The sequence below is a fragment of the Heterodontus francisci genome, chromosome 32 (assembly GCF_036365525.1).
Source record: "Heterodontus francisci isolate sHetFra1 chromosome 32, sHetFra1.hap1, whole genome shotgun sequence".
Classification (NCBI taxonomy): domain Eukaryota; kingdom Metazoa; phylum Chordata; class Chondrichthyes; order Heterodontiformes; family Heterodontidae; genus Heterodontus; species Heterodontus francisci.
Window position 1 is genome coordinate 8,550,955 of NC_090402.1, and position 19,859 is coordinate 8,570,813.

Consider the following 19,859-nt stretch of genomic DNA (forward strand, 5'->3'; position numbering starts at 1 on the left):
ATGGTCTTAAATATTTACTAAACACAAATATACTTTCCTCTTAAGAATATGCGCAAGCTTCATCTGTGAACTTTGTGCCAACATTTAATCCAGTCATTCGTCTTACAGCTGTGTGAAATCTTGCTGTGCACACACCGGCTACCTACATTAAAACAGTGACCACACTTCAAAAGTACTTTTGTTGGGTGCAAAGCACTTTGGAATGTCCAATTTCACTGTAGCTGGATGTAATTAGCAGCAGCACTAATAAATTGTCACGATTATTTTAAAAGATGATCGAGATGAAGTGCAAGCAGAGGTAATCCAGCTGCCTGGGAGATGGGATTTAAAAGTGGCCTTTCTCAAAATATTAGAGCAGAAATAGGTCAATCAACAATATTAAAAATACTGTCAGTAGACAATACTCACACAAGTGTCTGTTGTGAGCAACAGTAGGTTATTCAACTAAATCATCAACACAAAACAGGGATTAATAACCAAAGGTTACCAACTCTGGTTAACATATCCTCAGAGTTCTCATCACATGACCTCCCAACTTCAACCACCCCACCCAGACAAACAGTCTTTTATTCCCGTCTCCAATATTTTCATAAATAAACAGAAGTCATTAAAGAAAATGAAAACAAAAAGCCCTACACACAATGATCCTTGGTGCCTCTAAAATTTTATTCCTGGCTGTTGCTCACAGCAGTGTCCTGGAGATGAATCTTTAATTCCTGGAGACTCCAGGGCAAACCTGGAGGGTTGGCAAATTTTCCCATCTAAATATTCAACGGCAATTAAACTGGATTCAACTCTATTCCCATGCAAACACCAAACGTTGACAGGAAAAAAACCTATTTAGTCTAAAGCCTTGAGCTTCCTGACTTGAGGGAGTTAGCACCATGAGTCACATTGGAGGATAGAATGTTGTCTGTGGTGATAACTCAACCTGCTCTAGCTCTCTTGTTCTGGTACAAAGTGGAATTCGAAACCAAACTAGACGTTGCCTGGTTTCCTGACACTGTTGATAGCAAGTAGTTGGGAGGTCAGGTACAAAACATAGAATCTTACAGCACAAGAGGAGCCACGCAGCTCATTGTGCCTGTGCTTTGGTAGAGCCATCCAATTAATCCCACTCCCCTGCTCTTTCCTCATAGCCCTGCAAGTTATTTCTTTTCAAAGTATTTGTCCAATTCCCTTTTGAAAGTAACTATTGAATCTGCTTCCATTGCCCTTCCAGGCAGCAATACAAGCGTTAAAAAAAATTCTCCCGGTCTCCCCTCTGGTCCTTTTGCCAATTATCTTAAATCTGTATCCTCTGGATTCTGACCCTCCTCCCAGTGGAAATAGTTTCCACTGTCCCAAGGTTACTGCTAAACATTCAAACTCTGCCAAACCTTAAACAAGCCTTTCTGAAAGCTTGCTGCTTTATCAACCCAGCCCAGGCAAAGCCCCATGTTATAAAATGGTCACACAGCTGGCAATGCAAACCTTGCCCATTCTCGTCACATCTTTCATACCTGTTTCCAGACCGTGCTCTGTTACGTGCACCAACAGTCACAAGCAAGCAACCTTAGTTTCATACAGGGGAGAGCGTAAAGCTGGCAGCACTAAGGTAGAATGTTCCTTTTATACCTTGTTTCTTCTGGATCTATCTTATTTTTACCCATGGCACATTAAGACATTCAAATCACCTGCATGGAAATCAGAATAATCAAATACTCTGTGCAAGCAAATGTGGAAGAAATATCTGACGTGCTCCTGCTTCTGTTACAGCTGATGTAACCAGTTTAGATGCACTAATCTGCTTGTCAGCAATCTTACTTTAAAAATTCCATTGTTATAAATTTCACATCTTACAATCTTGTAGGTATTTGTATTGGTTAACCAGAGGGTTAATCGGAACTGAGTGGAATCACTAAGATAAAGAAAGAGATACTTTCTGAATTCCATTGCTCTCCTAGCCGGCCTCCCTTCCTGCACACTCTGTAAACTTCAGCAAAACTCTGCTGCCCTTATCCTATTCCGCACCAAGCCCCACTCACCCATCAATTGCTGATCTATGTTGGCTCCCAGTTCCCCTCACATCCCCAATTTAAAAAGATCATCGTCATGTTTAAATCCATGACCTTGTCTCTCCCTAGCTTGGTAACCTTCTCTAGAGCCACTCCCTAACTTTCCATTCCTTCGACTCTGGCCTCTTAGGTGCTCCCAACATCCTTCACCCCACCACTGGTGGCTATGCCTTCAGTGCTCTAGGCCCTAAGCTCTGTAATTCCCTCCCTGAACCTCACCCTCTGCCTCTCCTCCTTTAAGAACCACCTTGTAGAGAATGGCGACCCGACCCGAACCCGACCAGACCCGAAGACACGTGTTGGAGTCGGGTCGAGTCTCTCTTCCAAGTCCGGCATTCGGGCTCAGGTCAGGTTGGACACAGTGCTGCCTTTTGCTGAAGGACGGACAAGCTTAAAAATTTGAACAGCCAGAACGTCAAGGCGGGAAACGCGCATCCGGACTCCGCAGTAGTCTGCAGTGAGCGAATGAACGTCTCCATTCCATCCAAGGTAGAGCACAACTTCTTTGATATAAACAACTTCATTCTGGTAGTCGGGTCAGGTCGAGCGCGGGAAATAAAGATATCAAAGGACTCGGGCCAGGTCGGATTTGGGTTGGATGTGGTTCCATCGGGCCCGGGTCGGGTTTCAATTGCATACCCGAGTAGGCCTTTACCACCTTGAAACCCAGTTCATTGATTAAGCTTTTGGTCACCCCACCTAGTATCTTCTTCTGCGGCACGGTGTCCATTTTTGCCTGATATTTGTGCCTCTGTGAAAGTCCTTGGGAGGCTTTTCTACGTTAGAGGTGCTTTCCAACAGCTAGTTGTAGTTGCTGCTATTCATTATAACAGTGACTGTTGGCTTAATAAAAAAGGCACCATTGCCCCCTCTATCATCTGAACACATCCAGATGAAACACTAGTGGACCACCTGTAGCAGTGCTCCCAGATAACAATAAAAAAGTACATTTACCATACGCATTGTACTATATGTAGCAATGCATTGCCTGCTATTCCATTCCTGTGCTATGTTGAACTCATCTCTCTCCATTGATATTCTATAGTTTGACCCTAGCTTTGAAGGGAATTTCCCAGCTGCCAACCAACCACTTTACAGGCTGACAACAATGTTTTGAGCACCAATCCTATAGGTCCAGGACTAACGATCACATGAGGATAAACACTTTTACACAGCGAGTGGTTAGGATCTGGAAATCACTGCCTGAGAGTGTGGTGGAGGCAGATTCAATCGTAGCTTTCGAAAGGAAATTGGATAAGCACTTACCAAGGGCAAAAATTTGCAGGACTACAGGGAAAGAGCAGGGAAGTGGGATGAGCTGCGTTGCTCTTGCAGAGAGCCGGCACAGGCTTGACGGGCCGAATGGCCTCCTTCTGTGTTGTAGCCATTCTATGACTCTGTTTGTTGGCGAAGTCCCCTTCACCCTCAGCTCTGGCTCTAATGGAACCATGTTGCTGCCACTCCAAGTGATTTGTGCCGCTGTATACTCTGGGCAGAGAGGTTTGGAGATATCAGGACGTTGCACCCATAGTACACTATGGGAATTACATCATAGCAGCAAGGTTCAGGCAGGAGATCCAGAGCCATACTGAGGGAAAGGGGAAGAGGAGAGATGTTGGGAGCAGTGCTTCAATGTGGGGAAGGGATGAGAATATTTAAAATTTGTTCTTGGGATGTGGACGTCACTGGCAAAGCCAGCATTTATTGCCCATCCCTAATCGCCCTTGAGAAGGTGGTGGTGAGCTGCCTTCTTCATCTGCTGCAGTCCATGTGGTGTAGGTACACCCACAGTGCTGTTAGGGAGGGAGTTCCAGGATTTTGACCCAGCGACAGTGAGGGATTGGCCGATATAGTTCCAAGTCAGGATGATGTGTGGCTTGTAGGGGAACTTGCAGGTGGTGGTGTTCCCATGCATCAGCTGCCCTTGTCCTTCTAGGTGATAGGGGTCGTAGGTTTGGATTGTCAGTGTTAACTGGGATGAGGCAGGAATAAGGAATACCAGCTTGGAGGAGGGTGAAGAGGTGCAAAGTATTTACTTACATAAACAACAGTCATGGCACTTTAACAGTAATCCATTGTCTGCATAGCGCTTTGGGATGCACTGAGGTCATGAAAGGCACTATATAAATGCAAATTCTTTGTTGCCTGTACTTCTGCCTGGAATGATCTCGTGGTCAATAAGATAGGCTTTGAATTCTCTGCTTGTTATCCAGCAAATAAAACAAATAAAAAACTTTTCTCTGCCACCAGTAATGCATTATTTTAAAATATAAAGAAAAATAACTCACTCCCAAATGGCAAACAGAGAGTTTTCAGTAAAGCTCAGCAAACATCCGGTCCTTTTTAAGATGAGGAGATATTCAGTGCCCATGTTCAATGTGGCTTCCAAAGAACTGGAAATGAATCAAATGAACTGTCAAAAATTAAATTTTTGTGAGTTGTCAGGTTATTATGGGTGGAAAGGGGCTGCATTAGTTTGTTCTAGATGTTGAGTTGCACGTATGCAATTTCTTGTAAACCGGGGGGAAAAAAAACAGGAAATATCAGTTGAAATTATATAAGAATACACAGCTCAGAAATAGGCCATTCAGCCCAACTAGTCTGAGCTGCTGTTTATACTCCACAAGAGTCTCCTCCCATTCCACCTTGCTTCATCTCAGCCTTTTTGTATATCGTTCTATTCCCTTTCTTCTCAAGTCGAAAATATCTAAGCTATTCACCTCGATCACTTCCTCTGATAGTGAGTTTGACATTCTAATCACTCTCCGCAATGTCACTCTTTCTTTCTTGTGTCTAAATGGTAACCAGAGACCAATAACGGTCAAAATTGTGTCTTGTCATAATTTTCCCAAGAACCAATCACAGCATTCAACATCCCAGAAGCAGCAGTTAGTTGCCATGGAAATAACTGCACAGCTACCAGGGACTAACAGGTCCTTCCTCTAGATGGTGAACCCGGAATGCCTTGGTTGGGATTAGGACCCAGCCACCATTAAATAATTCAACCAATCACATGAATTTTTTTTTTTAAAAAAAGGTCAGCGACTAGTAAATGCTGGTATGCAGAGGGATTTGAGGGTCCTTGTACACAAATCACAGAAAGTTAATATGCAGATACAGCAAGTAATTAGGAAGACAAATGTATGTTGGTCTTTATTGCAAGGGGGCTGGAGTGTAAAATTAAGGAAGCTTTTCTACGATTGTATAGGGCTTTGGTGAGATCACACCTGGAGTAGTGTGTGCAGTTTTCATCTCCTTACCTAAGGAAGGATATACTTGCCTTGGAGGGGGTGCAACAAGTTTTACTAGATTGATTTCTGGATGAGAGAGCTGCTCTATGAGGAGAAATTGAATAGAATATGCCTGTATGCTCTGAAGTTTAGAAAGAGAGGTGATCTCATTGAAACATGTAACGTTCCTAGAAGCAGAGTCTAGAACTAGGAGTCACAGTCACAAGATAAGGGGTCGGCCATTCAGGAGTGAGATGAGAAATTTCTTCACTCAAGAGTTGTGAATCTTTGAAATTCTCTACTCGGTGGGCTGTGGATGCTCGGTTATTGAGTATATTCAAGACAGAGGTCGATAGATCTTTAGGTACTAAGAGGATCAAGGGATATTAAAAAATATATAAAATATATAAAAGACTTTCAGAAGGCTTTCCATAAGGTCCCACATAAGAGATTAGCGTGCAAAATTAAAGCACATGGGATTGGGGGTAAGGTACTGACATGGATAGAGAACTGGCTGGCAGACAGGAAACAAAAGAGTAGGAATGAACGGGTCTTTTTACGAGTGGCAGGCAGTGACTAGTGGGGTATCGCAGGGATCAATGCCAGGACCCCAGCTATTCACAATATATATTAATGATATAGATGAGGGAATTAAATGTAATATATTCAAGTTTGCAGACAACACAAAGCTGGGTGGGAGTGTGAGCTGTCAGGAGGATGCAGAGAAGTTCCAGTGTGATTTGGACAAGTTGAGTGAGTGGGCAAATACATGGCAGATGCAGTACAATGTCAATAAATGTGAGCTTAACCACTTTGGAGGCAAAACCAGGAAGGCAGATTATCTGAACGGCAATAGATTGGGAAAGGGGGAGGTGCAACGAACCTGGGTGTCCTTGTGCACCAGTCGCTGAAGGTAAGCATGCAGGTGCAGCAGGCAGTTAAGAAAGCAAATGGTATGTTGGCCTTCATTGAGAGAGGATTCGAGTACAGGAACAAGGATGCCTTGCTGCAATTATACAAGGCCTTGGTGAGACCACATCTTGAGTATTGTGCACAGTTTTGGTCTCCTTATCTGAGGAAGGATGTTCTTGCTACGGAGGGAGTGCAGCAAAGGTTCACCAGACTGATTCCGGGCATGGCAGGACTGACGTATGAAGAGAGATTGAGTCGATTAGCCTTGTATTCGCTAGAGTTTAGAAGAATGAGAGGGGATCTCATAGAAACCTACAAAATTCTAACAGAACTGGACAGACTAGATGCAGGAAGGAAGTTCCCGATGGTGGGGAGTCCAGGACAAGGGGTCACAATCTAAGAGTAAGGGGTAAGCCATCTAGGAGATGAGGAGAGATTTCTTTACCCACAGAGTGCTGAACCTGTGGAATTCTCTACCACAGAAAGCAGTCGAGACCAAATCATTAAATATATTCAAGAAAGAGTTAAATATAGTTCTTAGGGTTAAAGGAATCAAGGGATATGGCGAGAAAGCGGGAACAGGGTACGGAGTTTGGACGATCAGCCATTATCATATTGAATGGCGGAGCAGGCACGAAGGGCCGAATGGCCTACTCCTGCCCCTATTTTCTATGTTTCTATATGGGGAAGGGCAGGTAGATGGAGTTCGGTAGATCAGCTTACTGAATGGCAGAGCAGGCTCAAGAGGCCATACAACCTACTTCTCATGCAATGTTCTTATGTTTTTAGCAGCAACCAATGGAATTGCTAGAAAGTAACATGACCAGAATACCCACATTTACTACTGGCCAATGAGAATGCTCAAAAGGAACATAAATTTATTTTTAAAACGTTCCTCTTCCTTTTGTTGGAACACTTCCCAGTGCTAAGCTGCATAATTCCACGTGAATAGCATAGATGCATTGAAGGGGAAGCTAGATAAATACGTGAGGGAGAAAGGAATAGAAGGATATGTTGATTGGGTTAGATGAAGTAAGGTTGGGAGGAAGTTTGTGTGGAGCATAAACACCAGCTGTGACCTGTCGGGCTGAATGGCCTGCTTCTGTCCTATTAAATTTGATGTAATTCACAGCGAGTAAACCAAATGATTCACTTCTGAAAGAATGTTCCTTCCCATGGTGCTGCCCAGTGATTAAACACAAGTGACTGGTAGCCTGAGGCACCAAGCGTTTGGTCACACCAAGAATTATTTGCTTGAACTGCATTTCGAACTAAGGTGGATTCCACAAGACTAAAATAACATCTTTGAAACGTGCTGGGGTGCAGACTGAATCCAATGAAAACACGTTGAGGTCCCCCATAATGCTCCTATTTTACTCTAATGTGTAGTATGAGTAACTAATTTCTTAATTATACTGGTAATTGAGAGCAACAGTTACCCTGACTCTTCCTGTTCACCTCTCGACAAGCGGACATGTGCTAAATTGCAAACAATGATGGGCAGGAAAAGACCCTCTGATCCATCCAGCCCGTCCCATACAATTTGTTATACCCTTGGAATCACTGCATATACACTCTCTGCCCTATTCCAAACCATGTGATCTCCTGGGAGAGACAAAAAACCCAGGCCAATTTGGGAAGGAAAAAAAATCTGGGAATTTCCTCTCTGACCCATCCAAGTTATTGAAACCAGTCCAGGAATCATTATGGTTACAGCCAGTCATGTCCTTGCCAGCTCTCTGCAAGAACAAACTCACCTAATTCCACTCCCCTGCCTTTTCCCCATAGCCCTGCAAATTTTTTCTCATCAGATAATTGTCCAATTCTCTTTTGAAAGCCATGATTGAATCTGAAAGGACACGATGGGCCTCCACCACACTCAGGCTGTACATTCCCGATCCTAACCACTCGCTGCCTTAAAAACATTTTTTCATGTCACCGCTGTTTCTTTTGACAATCACCTTAAATTTGTGCCCTTTGGTTCTCAATCCATCCACCAACGGGAACAGTTTCTCCCTATTTACTATGTCCAGACTCATGTTTTTAAGCAGCCCCAGCTTCTCCAATCTATCCACATAACTGAAGTTCCTCATCCCTGGAACCATTCTCGTGAATCTTTTCTGTGCCTTCACATCCTTCCTAAAGTGTGGTGCCCAGAACTGGACACAATACTCAAGTAAAGGCTGAACCAGTGTTTTATACTGGTTTATCATAACTTCCTTGCTTTTGTATTCTATGCCCCTACTTATAAAGCCCAGGTCCCATAGGCTTTATTTACCCCTTTTTCAACCTGTCCTAAAATCTTCAATGATTTGTACACACTTACACCCCCACCCCCCCTAGATCATCAATATAGATCAGGAAAAGCAGAGGTCCTAATAATGACCTCTGGAAACCCCTCTGTATACCTTCCTCCAGTCCAAAAAACAACTGTTCACCACTACTCTTTTTCCTGTCACTCAGCCAATTTCATATGCATGCTGCTCCTTTTTCCCTCTTATTGCTTGGGCTCTAACTTTGCTGTCAAGCCTGTAATGTGGCACTTTATCAAATACCTTTTGGAAGTCCAGGTACACCACATCAACCTCATTACCTTCATCAAAGCTCCCTGTCAACTCTGGCCCTGATAATTCTATTCTGTAGCTACCCTTTTGCAAGAAGTAATCTCCTCCATCGCAGCCAGAGACAGGCCCAGCTCTTGCTTGAAGGAATTCAGTGTATTGAGATTTTGTGGATACAATATAGATAGCAATGATTACCCTCCCTCCGCAGGAGCTTTGCAGTGACATAGTTATACTTAGAACACTTATTCCCTTACACTGTGAAGAGGTGATAGAACAAATCTCTCTCAGGCAATATCAAGGCTGATTTCCAACCTGTTTTGCCACTCATTGTGATACTAAAACATTTCAATTGCACACTACTTAGAATCTTTTACATATAGAGAAGTGCTAAGGACTAACAAGTTACTCAATAACCAGGGGGGACAGATTTTAGATAAGTGGCAAAGCAAGAGGGGAGATGAGACTTTTTCAAAAAAGCAAATCAAGCTCGAATGCACTGTTTGAAAAAGAGTGGTGGAAACAGATTCAATAGCAACATTCAAAAGGGAATTGGATAAATACTTGAAAAAGGAATAATTTGCAGAGCTAAGGGAAAAGAGCAGGGGAGCAGGACTAATTGGAACTCTCTTTCAAAGAGCCGGCACAGGCACGATGGGCCGAATGGCCTCCTTCACTGCTGTAAGATTCTATAAGCGAAGAATCTTCTGCTCTCCCCTTCACCTTCAGATACTCACTTGCATCCCAATAGGGTGCCAGTTGAGAAAGTTCCCTTTGCTTCTGCTCAAAGACCAGACTCCGCTACCCTCTCTCCTCAGTGCATAATAATTCTGATAAGTCAACCTTCCTCTTTCTTGGCTGTTAACTATGAAGCTTAGAGACAATGGATATTCATCCATCTCCTGACAATACATGGTGGATAAGTTTCATATGTGCAGACAAGCCTTTAGTATGGTACTAAGTAACCATTCTCTCGGTGAATGTCACGCTCTGTTCGACTGGTTGGGAAGGTAGGTACATTGAGGGGAAGTGTTACACCCGATTGCTTTAGTTGAGTCAGATAACTTAAATCTGGGAGCTTCCTACTGCATATGGCTTAGTACTACATAGTGCATTTACCCAAACCATCAGGGAAATCCATTTCATCGTCATCACTGTCCAAAAGTATAATCATGAGTAACTTGTGATGGGTTGCAGACTACACAGCCGTCTGGTCAGTTTTTATTTTCTTTAGAAGACTTAATCTAATGGTTACTGTTTGTTTACATTACTTGCAATTGTCTCCATTCTAATCCTGACAACAGTGTCGCATCCATCCATTGGCTGTTCGTATTTCATCTGAACAATGCACAGAGACCTTTAGGTTCTTACAACACACAAGAGTTCCAGCATCTCTGGCTTCTAGACTCAAAGATCTCATCTTCCAGATCAAAGGAAATAGTCACTGAAAAAGGAAGAAAGCTGGTGTCATGCAAGAATGCCTAGGAACTACACCTGCTCCATGAAGCATCCAAATTAAAATCAGAGCTCTGGACTTCAGGAATATTCCAAAGACAACTGCTACCATTACCGTCTAAATCCCCATAAAGAAATAACAGTCAGGGAAACAAACTCACCAACACTTCTCTACCACACATTCAGACGATGTTTCTAGTTATGGAGAGACCAAAACTAGGAGCAATAAGACAATATTGACTAGGAGCCAATAAATCCAATAGCGAATTCAGGAAATACTTCTTTACCCAGAGAGTGATTAGAATGTGGAACTCGGTACCGCAGAGAGTAGTTGAGGGCAATAGCATAGATGTATTTAAGGCGAAGCTAGATAAGTACATGAGAAAGGAGAGAGCACAGATTTAAAGTATTTGGTAAGAGATGCAAAAGTGACATGAAGAAAAACTTTTTTACTCAGCGAGTGGTGAAGGTCTGGAATGCGCTGCCTGAGAACGTGGTGGAGGCAGGTTCAATTGAAGCATTCAAAAGGGAATTCGACTGTTATATGAAAAGGAAGAATGTGCAGGGTTATGGGAGAAGGCGGGGAGATGGTACTGAGTGAATTGCTGTTTCAGAGCGCCAGTGCGGACACGATGGGCCGAATGGCCTCCTTCTGCACTGTATCAATTCTGTGATCAGGATATGGTGATAGGGTGAGTTGGCAGAGTGTTCGTATGGAGCATAAACACCAGCATAGACTGGATGGGCTGCTTCTATGCTGTAAATTAGATGTAATTCTATGTAACCATTAATCCCTCAGTGTATACATTACTATAGACTTACCACTCTGCACTCTATTACCAATGACATGTTCATTTGATTTGGCCTCATAATCCTTCGACTACAACCAATTGCAATGGACACTTTTGACACCGCCTCCCCACCCAAAGATCTTCGATATATCAGGCGCTCCAACTACAAAATTGACAATCCTTAGAAATGACTAGCTAATCACAAACAGAAAACAGCACTTATACAGAACCTTTAAACATAGAAAGTAATGGGGTGCTTTATAGTGCCGGGGGGGAAAGAGGGGTGTGTGGAAATGAGACACCAAGCTAGCTGGAAGAAGTTACGATGGCAAAGATCTGGTTGATAAGAACAATAGCACAAACAGGCCGAGGATAACAGCACAAACTAAAGTCATATCCACTGTAATTCTGAGCAGATTAAGAGTTCCATCAAAAAAATCTTACAATTAAAAAACTAGTCTTGAACTTTAATCCTTAATCCTTGAATGTTTAATCCTTCATGACTGATATGGATTACCCCCCCAAAATTTATTTTGTGACTAACTATCCATTTTCTGGAGTTGCTTTGAAGGTAAGAAAATATCTCTTTGCCTCTTACTGCTCTGCACAAGAGAAACTGTATCCAAACCTCTCATCAAATGCAGGACCATCTTTCCACTTGCTTTGTCGTCACTAGTGGTGAATGTTTTCCTCCCTCTTTGGACCGAACAATCATTGCTGGGGTAACATGGATGGTCAGTGGCAACCACGAGACAAAATTTGGCACCTTTATCACACTCTCCTCCTCCTCACTATTCGCACAGTTGCTCTGTGAGGGAAGGAGTCTGTTATCATTGAACGCAAGAAAAAACTGCCTCTTCAAGAGGGGGAGTGGGATAACCTCCTTAGTGTGAGTGAGGGAATCTCCTTCCTGGGTTCATCACTTTTAAGAACGGGTCTTCATCCTTCTCAACGTCAATAAGCTTGATGAACATATCCTCTCTTGATCATTTTGAGTTCTTCAGTGTGTTCCAACAAAGCTAAGCTGCAATCGTATCAGCATTATTAAATATTCATACCTCAAAAGGTTGCTAGGAGATGTCACTAGTGCTTTGAAAGATTGTATTCCATTTAAGTATTTGATTTATAGCCCAACGGATTTCAGAACTGACAATTTAAGAAATATTACCTCTTTCTCTAGTCGCTCCTGAAATCTCAGTATTTTCCCTGCAAAATTAAAAGTTATTGGTAATGAGTCATTCACCCTTTCAATTTCTTTCCTCTCCTCTCCTTTAAAAACTCACATTGGGGCACATTTCCCCCTCCCCCCGCCCAAGGCCAGCAGCTCCTCCAACTGGCCATTCCTCCATAGGACACTAGAGGCAGGCTATGTGAGCGAGGGGTGTGGATCAGTGCCCAGAATTAAGTCAATCACAAGGATGCAGTTTCCTGCAAGGATCACAAGATATTAATCCCAAATAGGGACTCTGGTCCAGGGCAGTTGTGGTGTCATTGGGTGAAATCCGCAAACTCAGTCCAGACAAAAAGTCTTTTGATTTAATGATTTATAAAAGCAAATTACTTTCTAAAACTGGGCATAGGTAGATGGGAAGGGATTTACTGTCAGCGCTTCCTCTCCTTGTTGCTTTGTCTAGGATCTCTGGACAGCAAGTATAAAAAATATTGACCAGTTTGAATCAGTTTGCAGCACAAACATTGCAATTCCCAAACCCACAACCTCCACCACCTAGGTCAAGGGCAGATGGGAAGACTATCACGTCCCAGGTTCCATTACAACGTGCATACCATCCCCATTTGGACATAAAGCACTGTGGGATTACCTTCATCACACGGACTGCAGTGGCTCAAGAATAAGGCCATCACTACCTTCTCAAGAGCAACTAGGGATGGGCAATAAATGCCAGCGTTGCCAATGATGCCAGAGAATTTTCAGAATCTTAAAAACCTCGATTGGGTCACCCCTCAGCCTTCTCTTTTCTAGAAGAGCGAGCTCCAGCCTGTTCAGTTTTTCCTGATGGGTGTAATCTCTCTGTTCTGGTATCATACTACCTAAGGGCCTACCTATGATTCCCAAGTGAGTCCAGTATGCCAAATCATCTTCTGACTTTGGATGTGTTGTAAACAAGTTGGTGTTAAACCAGGATCACTGTGCAACAAAAGATACCTTGAGATTCATGCCAGAATTTAAGTCCTTTGTGCAACCGTACAAAATACACCAAATCTTGATTCAGGCCAAGATTTACAACAGAAATGCAGTTTATGTGGTAATGCCAGAATTCCCATTATTAGACAAATACATTTTGGTAGAAAAATAGGCATGTTTATGAGATTGTTTCACACTTGGATAGACAGGGCTGGAACAGTTACTTGGAAAAACAAGGACAAAATAAACTTCAAAAACAAAAGATTTTCCTTTACTACATTGGTGATCCTGAAATGGATTGGCGACTTGCAGAGATAGACTTGTACCATGGGGCTGCAAAGAGTAAAGTGACTTCAGTTAAACTGCCAAACCTGATCAAAATAGGCACTCTGACAAGCTGAAGATAGTACATAGACTGTACAGCACAGAAGCTAGCCATTTGGCCCAACTGGTCTATGCCGGTGTTTCTGCTCCACACAAGCCTCTACCCAGCCCTCTTCATCTAGCCCTTTCAGCATAACCTTCTATTCCTTACTGTTGTGTGTTTATCGAACGTCCCTTTAAACGCATCTATACTGTTTACCTCAACTACTCCTTGTTACACATTCTCACCACTCTCTGGGTTTTTCCTGAATTTCGTATTGGATTTATTAGTGACTATCTTGTATTGATAGCCCCTAGTTTTGGTCTCACCACAACTGGAAACATCTTCCATAAGTCTACCCTATCATAATCTTAAACAGCTCTATTGGGTCACCCCTCAACCTCTGAGTGAAAAAAGCTCCAGCCTGTTCAGTCTTTGCAGATAGGTGTAATATCTCTGTTCTGGTATCATCCTTGTATATCTTCTTTGTACCTTGTCCAGCACCACTATATCCTTTTTAGAATATGGAGACCAGAACTATGCTTGGTACTTGTAGCATACTCTAACCAAGGTTTGATAGAAGTGTAACGTAACGTAAAATAAGACATTTTATGCAGTCTAGTATGGCTTTTCCAGCAGTCACAGGCCCACCCATGTCACTTAGCACATCATCCAGAGAACTTTATAACAAACAATCACATCCAGGTGGAACAATAGAACCCTAGCTATAATTAACTAATGTTCCTAATTATAAATTTCCACAACATTCTCTGATCCCAACCGGACCACCTGCAGCATGCTATAACTGAAGTAAATAAAACAGTTTCAACCACAACAGGTAGTAACACTTTCCACAATTACAGTAAACATGTAACACTTTGCTGCAATACCCACACGTTCAATTTCCAGAGAGAAAATATATTTAGACTTCAAAATAAACAAATACTTAAAAATATCACGCAGGGAGTAGCCGAGTCAGGTAAACCAAGGAGTTCCCCAAGTCTGGCCTGGGTTAACTTCTCTCAGCCAAGTTGGCAGTACGGTTGGCAGAAAAATAAAAATGAGCCTGTGTTTCCAGTCTGGACTGCCACCCAACTGCCTCTGCTGGAAATGGTCTTGTTGGTCATGGCGTGTGGGGAAAGGTAAACAAGGACAGAGTCTGGCTCCATTGTGATGCACCCCTCTGCCAGAATAACTTGCTGATGCTCCCAGTTAAGGCTGGTACATCAAACGGCGCATGCTCCGAAGTATCGGGCAACTCCAAGCAGAGAATCCACGTTTCAGAAGGGAAATAGGAAAAGGCGAGGCAGAAAAAAAGCGCTGAATTTTTTTTTAAAATGTCAACATTTGGGTTAAAGGAGCCATTGAATCAATATCCAGCTACTGGCAAGGTCCTAACAAGGTGGATACAATCAGCATCCAGATATAGAAAACCCTCAACATTTCCTGGAATTCAATATGTTCCATTTTGATCCAAATAAACCAATATTCCAGGCAGAGGAAAAGAAATGGTAACAAAATTAAACCACAGTTTTCGAGCAGAACATTTTCCAGTTAAACTGTTTCAGTGAGTCTTGACAAAGTGATCCAGTCAGGAAATTCTCATTTTCTAATAGACAGAACATCCTCTTCCCTCCCTCTGAAATGATTTTATTGCTCTTTTCTAATAGGCCTGTCAATCACATAAATCTATTTACAAGCAATGTTATGCTTTATCCTTTTTTACATTGTATTGTAACAGCAGGGCTCTTCCTCCATGCTGCTAAGCAGTAAGAGTAACAAGACTCCTTTGTGTCTGTTTCTATCAGGTCAATTTATGATACATATCATGCTTTACAATAAAAAGAAATACCCAAATCTATTCCCAGAATAGCTCTCCCACAATTCAAGTTGTTTGTAAAACACGGCTGCGTTATACTGAAGGTCCAGTTATACTCCCACTTGCAAAGCAATTTCCACTTTGCAGTAACGCAAGGATGACTTATGTAACTACAAAGCAAGGCCCTGATTGGACTGCAGAACACAGCAAGGAGACACGTGATCCAGGATAAAGCAGTTCTCTTGATTAGCAGTCTATCCACGACCTTAAACATTCACTTCCTCCATCATCTGGTGCACTGTGGCTGCAGTGCGTACTATCCACAGGATGCACTGCAGCAACTCGCAAAGGCTTCTTCGACAGCACCTCCTAAATCGTGACCTCTGCCACCTAGAAGGACAAGGGCAGGCACAGACACCTCTAAGTCCCCCTCCAAGTCACACAGCATCCTGACTTGGAAATATATCACTATTCCTCTTCATCGCTGGGTCGAAATCCTGGAACTGTCGACCTAACAGCACAGTGGGAGTATCTCCACCGCATTGGTTGCAGCACTTCAAGAAGTTTCACCACCAACTTCTCAAGGCCAATGAGTGATGGGCAATAAATGCCAGCCTTGCCAGCAACACTCTCATCATGAGAATGATTTTTTTTTAAAAGCTCACTACTATGTCAAATAAAACTCCAGAGCAATGAGATGCTGGATTTAAACAGAAGTCAAGTGCTCTCCCGGATTCTTTACAACTGGAGTCTTTTTAATGCTGAGAGAACTGGACACTCCCAATAATGCTTTGAAAACATTAAAACTTTGTCAGGCAGGCATGCAACTCTGTACATGTGCAACTGAAAGCTCTCTCCCTTGGAGATTTAGGATTCGACTTGCAGCCTGCGATCTAACTCAGCAGCTGCTGGATGTACCTGGCATTCAGCATCTAGTAGCCTCAACACCTATCGTACATTATAACTAACATTCACAAAAGTACTTGAAGATGTGAGAAGCTGCTGTGTTTATTGTACTGCAGACTTGCAGTAAACCTTTAAGGTGTTAGTTTCGCAGCACACTTAAAAAAAAACAGATAAGAAACTTTGACAAATGGTCTTCACAAGGGTGAATGCAGTGCTCATGTTAAACTCTTTCCCCAATGCTTTCTCAAGCTCCACTATAGTTGGGGCAGTTTAACTCCTCTTGATAAGAGACATTATTTTTGTCAGCCTCTTCAATGTACAACAATTAAGTTGGGCAGTAATTCAGATTCTCCTATATACAGGCATATTGCAATGTCCTAATTTTATGCAAACATTTCAAGAATAAAATTGATACTTTTATATGCATGTGTTTCTCTCAAACCAAGCACAACGTTGAATTTTCACAGTGGAATTACAGTATTTATGGACTAACACAGGGGGGCACAGTGTCCAAATCTGGCACTGATGGAATCCTGTTACAGACTGGAATGAGGTATTGATATAATACAGCAGACTGGCAAAAAACAACAGTGTGATGGTATCTCACAGTTATCAAAGCAGAGAAGTTTATTTTGTTAATCCACTGTCTGCATTTAAGTCCTCCGTTTTCTGACCTGGATGAGTCAACATTGGGGTAATGTGCAGTTTTCATCTGAATCCTGTTTAATCTGTTTTCTTTGCAGGTTTTCTGGTTTTCCACATTACTATAGCAATAAATGTCCCTGGGGAGTAGAAGAGAACAGGACACCGTCAACACAGATCCACCATTACCACATAGAATTTACAGCACGGAAACAGGCCATTCGACTCAACTGGTCTATGCTCAACACAGGCTCCTCCCACACTCTCCATCTCACCAATATATCCTTCTATTCCTTTCTCCCCCATGCTTTTATCCAGCTTCCCTTTAAATGCATTGAAGCCACTCACCTCAACTACTCCCTGTGGTGGCAAGTTTCACATTCTAACCACTCTCTGGGTAAAGAAGTTTCCCCCGAATTCCCTATTGAATTTATTAGTGACCATATTATATTTATGACCCCTAGTTCTGGTCTCCCCCACATTTTCTCCAAGTCTACTCAAACCCCTCCATAATTTTAAACTTCTATCAGGTCACCATCACACCCACCACCCCATTCAACCTTCTCTTTTCTAGAGTAAAGAACCCCAGCATGTTCAATCTTTCCTGATAAGTTCTAACCTCTCAGTTCCCTCACTGCTGTTCATTATATTTGATTTCCTTCTACAGCTCTGGTGTTTTCCTGCTGGCTACAAAGATCACCTTCTCCAATAGCAGATGGACTCAAACTCTACTCTCACCAGCTTCTAACAGACATTGAAAGAAAGGACTTCAATTTATATAGCATCTTTCATATCCTCAGGATGTCCTAAAGTACTTACGCCCCAATGAAGTGTTACTGAACTGTAGTCACTGTAGTTAACTCAGGAAACACCAAATTTGCACACAATCAGCAATGTGATAATAACCAGATAATGTTTTTGTGGTGCTGTTTGAGGGAAACATGCTGGCCAGGACACCAAAGATAACATCCCTTCTCACTATTCTTTGAAATAGTGCCATGAGATCATTTATGTCCACCTGAGGGAGCAGACGTGTCCTTGGTTTAACAACTTGTCTGAAAGATGGACCCTCAGTTCTGGGCTGGTTTGTCATGATTGTCTTACCAAAAAAAAAAGGGGGATTTTTTTCTGGTGGTGTTGGGAGCAATCACCTGCCTTCAAAATAAGGAAAAAATTCCAGCATGCCTCATGGCTCTGAGCTCCAGAACACTGCCAGAGACCTTGAAGGCGGCTAGATATCTTCTGTCTTAGCAGAGGAAGGTGAGAGGCACTGAGGAGGGGAGAAGGAAAGGCACTAAAAGAAAGCTTACAAAATGGAGATGAGAAATTTAAAAAGACAACAAGGGAAGCATTTTCATACCATCAACAAATCAATGTCAGTTGGTGCATTTCCCTAACTCTCAACCACAAAATCCTCCCTCTGAATTGGAAAACTGGGAATTGAGAGAATGGACAGATCAAGATGAAATATATATCTCCCCTTTTGGCGAATCAGCATTAATCTGAAGGTCTGTCCTAAAGTAGTGTTATATAGTAGCCAACTGGGACTAAGAGTAAAACAAGAATTTGGAGTGCAGTTTCTTCCCCTCCCACAAAAACCAACTTCCACCATCAATCAGCCAACTAAAAGGTTCAGGAGCAGTATCTGAGTAGCAGAAAGCACGTTGAGTGTTTTGATGAAATGATTACAAGACAATAGAGAAGTCAGTGCACTCACCTACTAATAAAACCAGGAGCAGGCCAGCAACAGCAGGCAGGATCACAGCATACTCACGTGGCAGGAAATAGCTGTGAAGAATATGGCTGCTGTCCACAAATGGCTGCAAACACAAGAATTGCTTTGGTCAGCAGATTTATTCACTATTATGGCAGGATTAAGAGTGAAAAGCCACTTTACTCTAGCAGGAGGCTGCAGGATTGGACAGCAAGCTTAAAAATTCTCAGATCAGGGTGACTAAACTCCAGTGTCTGATACTGGGACTGTTTATTGATAATTATTCTATAAGTAATTGCCAAACCAGATTGGGATTTCTACAGCACAGGCTGAAAATTAAAGCCTGACCCGGGCCCGACCTGACCACAACCAACCCGAACCCGACCCGGTCAGAGTCCTTTAATTTTTTTTCATGCCCAACAATATCAAACATGTTATTAGTACAGAAAAAAAACTGTGTAAAAATGTAGATTAAAAAGAAATTACAAAACAAAACAATATAGTCCAGCCCAACCCAACCCTGAATGCTGGACACAGAATATAGACTCGACCCGAACCCGACACATGTTGTCAGGTTTGGTCGGGTAGCCAGGCTTTACTGAAAAGGACACACAAAAATTGTATCACACTGCAGCTAAGTGATTGTCGGAGGCACAAAGTACTACTGTTCCAGGTTTGTTTTAGGTAACAATAAGCCAAACAGACATTTTACTCCAGTTTTTTCTATCACATATAAAATCATGCAGCACAGAGAGGCGCCATTCAGCCTATTGTGCCTGTGCTGGCTCTTTGAAAGAACTATCCAATCAGTCCCACTCCCCTCCTCTTCCCCCATGGCTCTGCAAATATTTCCATTTTAATTTTATATCTAATCTCCGTTTGAGGGAAGACCCTATTGAATCCGATTCCATCACCCTTTCAGGCAGTACATATCAGATCATAACGATGTAAAAAAGAAATTCTCTCCCCCCCGGCTTTTTTGGCAATTATTGTAAATCTGTGTCCACTGGTACTGACCCTCGTGCCAGTGGAAATAGTTTAATATTTGAATATTTTAATACAAACCTTTTATTACTTAGACAATGTTGAAGCTAATGGGAGAGAGGTATCCGCTTGAATGTGGCATTTAAATAAATGCTTACATTCAAATGATGGAAAATTATACATCGACCAGGTGTAGGCCATTCAGCCCCTCGAGCCTGTTCCATCATTCAATTGGATCATGGCTGATCAATACCTCAACTCCATCAACCCGTCCTGGCTCT

At 42.4% G+C, this 19,859-nt stretch overlaps 2 protein-coding genes across 5 annotated transcripts in view; both read right to left on the minus strand.

The window, feature by feature from the left end:
* The window catches only part of pip5kl1 (phosphatidylinositol-4-phosphate 5-kinase-like 1), a 67,690-nt gene extending 57,492 nt beyond the window's left edge, over positions 1-10,198 (minus strand). Inside the window, exons 1-2 of one of the 2 annotated variants that reach the window (XM_068012162.1) lie at positions 10,032-10,198; positions 4,346-4,450 (exon numbers count right to left, since the gene is read on the minus strand). The gene's annotated coding sequence lies outside the window, so the exon portion shown is untranslated. Of the gene's footprint in view, positions 1-4,345; positions 4,451-9,879 lie in introns of both variants that reach the window. The other variant, XM_068012161.1, reaches the window with a different exon arrangement.
* Positions 10,199-16,324: 6,126 nt separating this feature from the next.
* Positions 16,325-19,859, minus strand: part of dpm2 (dolichyl-phosphate mannosyltransferase subunit 2, regulatory) — a 195,590-nt gene continuing 192,055 nt past the window's right edge. For all 3 annotated transcript variants that reach the window (XM_068012171.1, XM_068012169.1, XM_068012170.1), the window contains exons 3-4: positions 18,598-18,700; positions 16,325-17,020 (exon numbers count right to left, since the gene is read on the minus strand). In XM_068012171.1, coding sequence (XP_067868272.1) covers positions 16,962-17,020; positions 18,598-18,700 — 162 coding nt within the window. In that variant the 3' untranslated portion in view covers positions 16,325-16,961. The remainder of the gene's footprint in view (positions 17,021-18,597; positions 18,701-19,859) is intronic.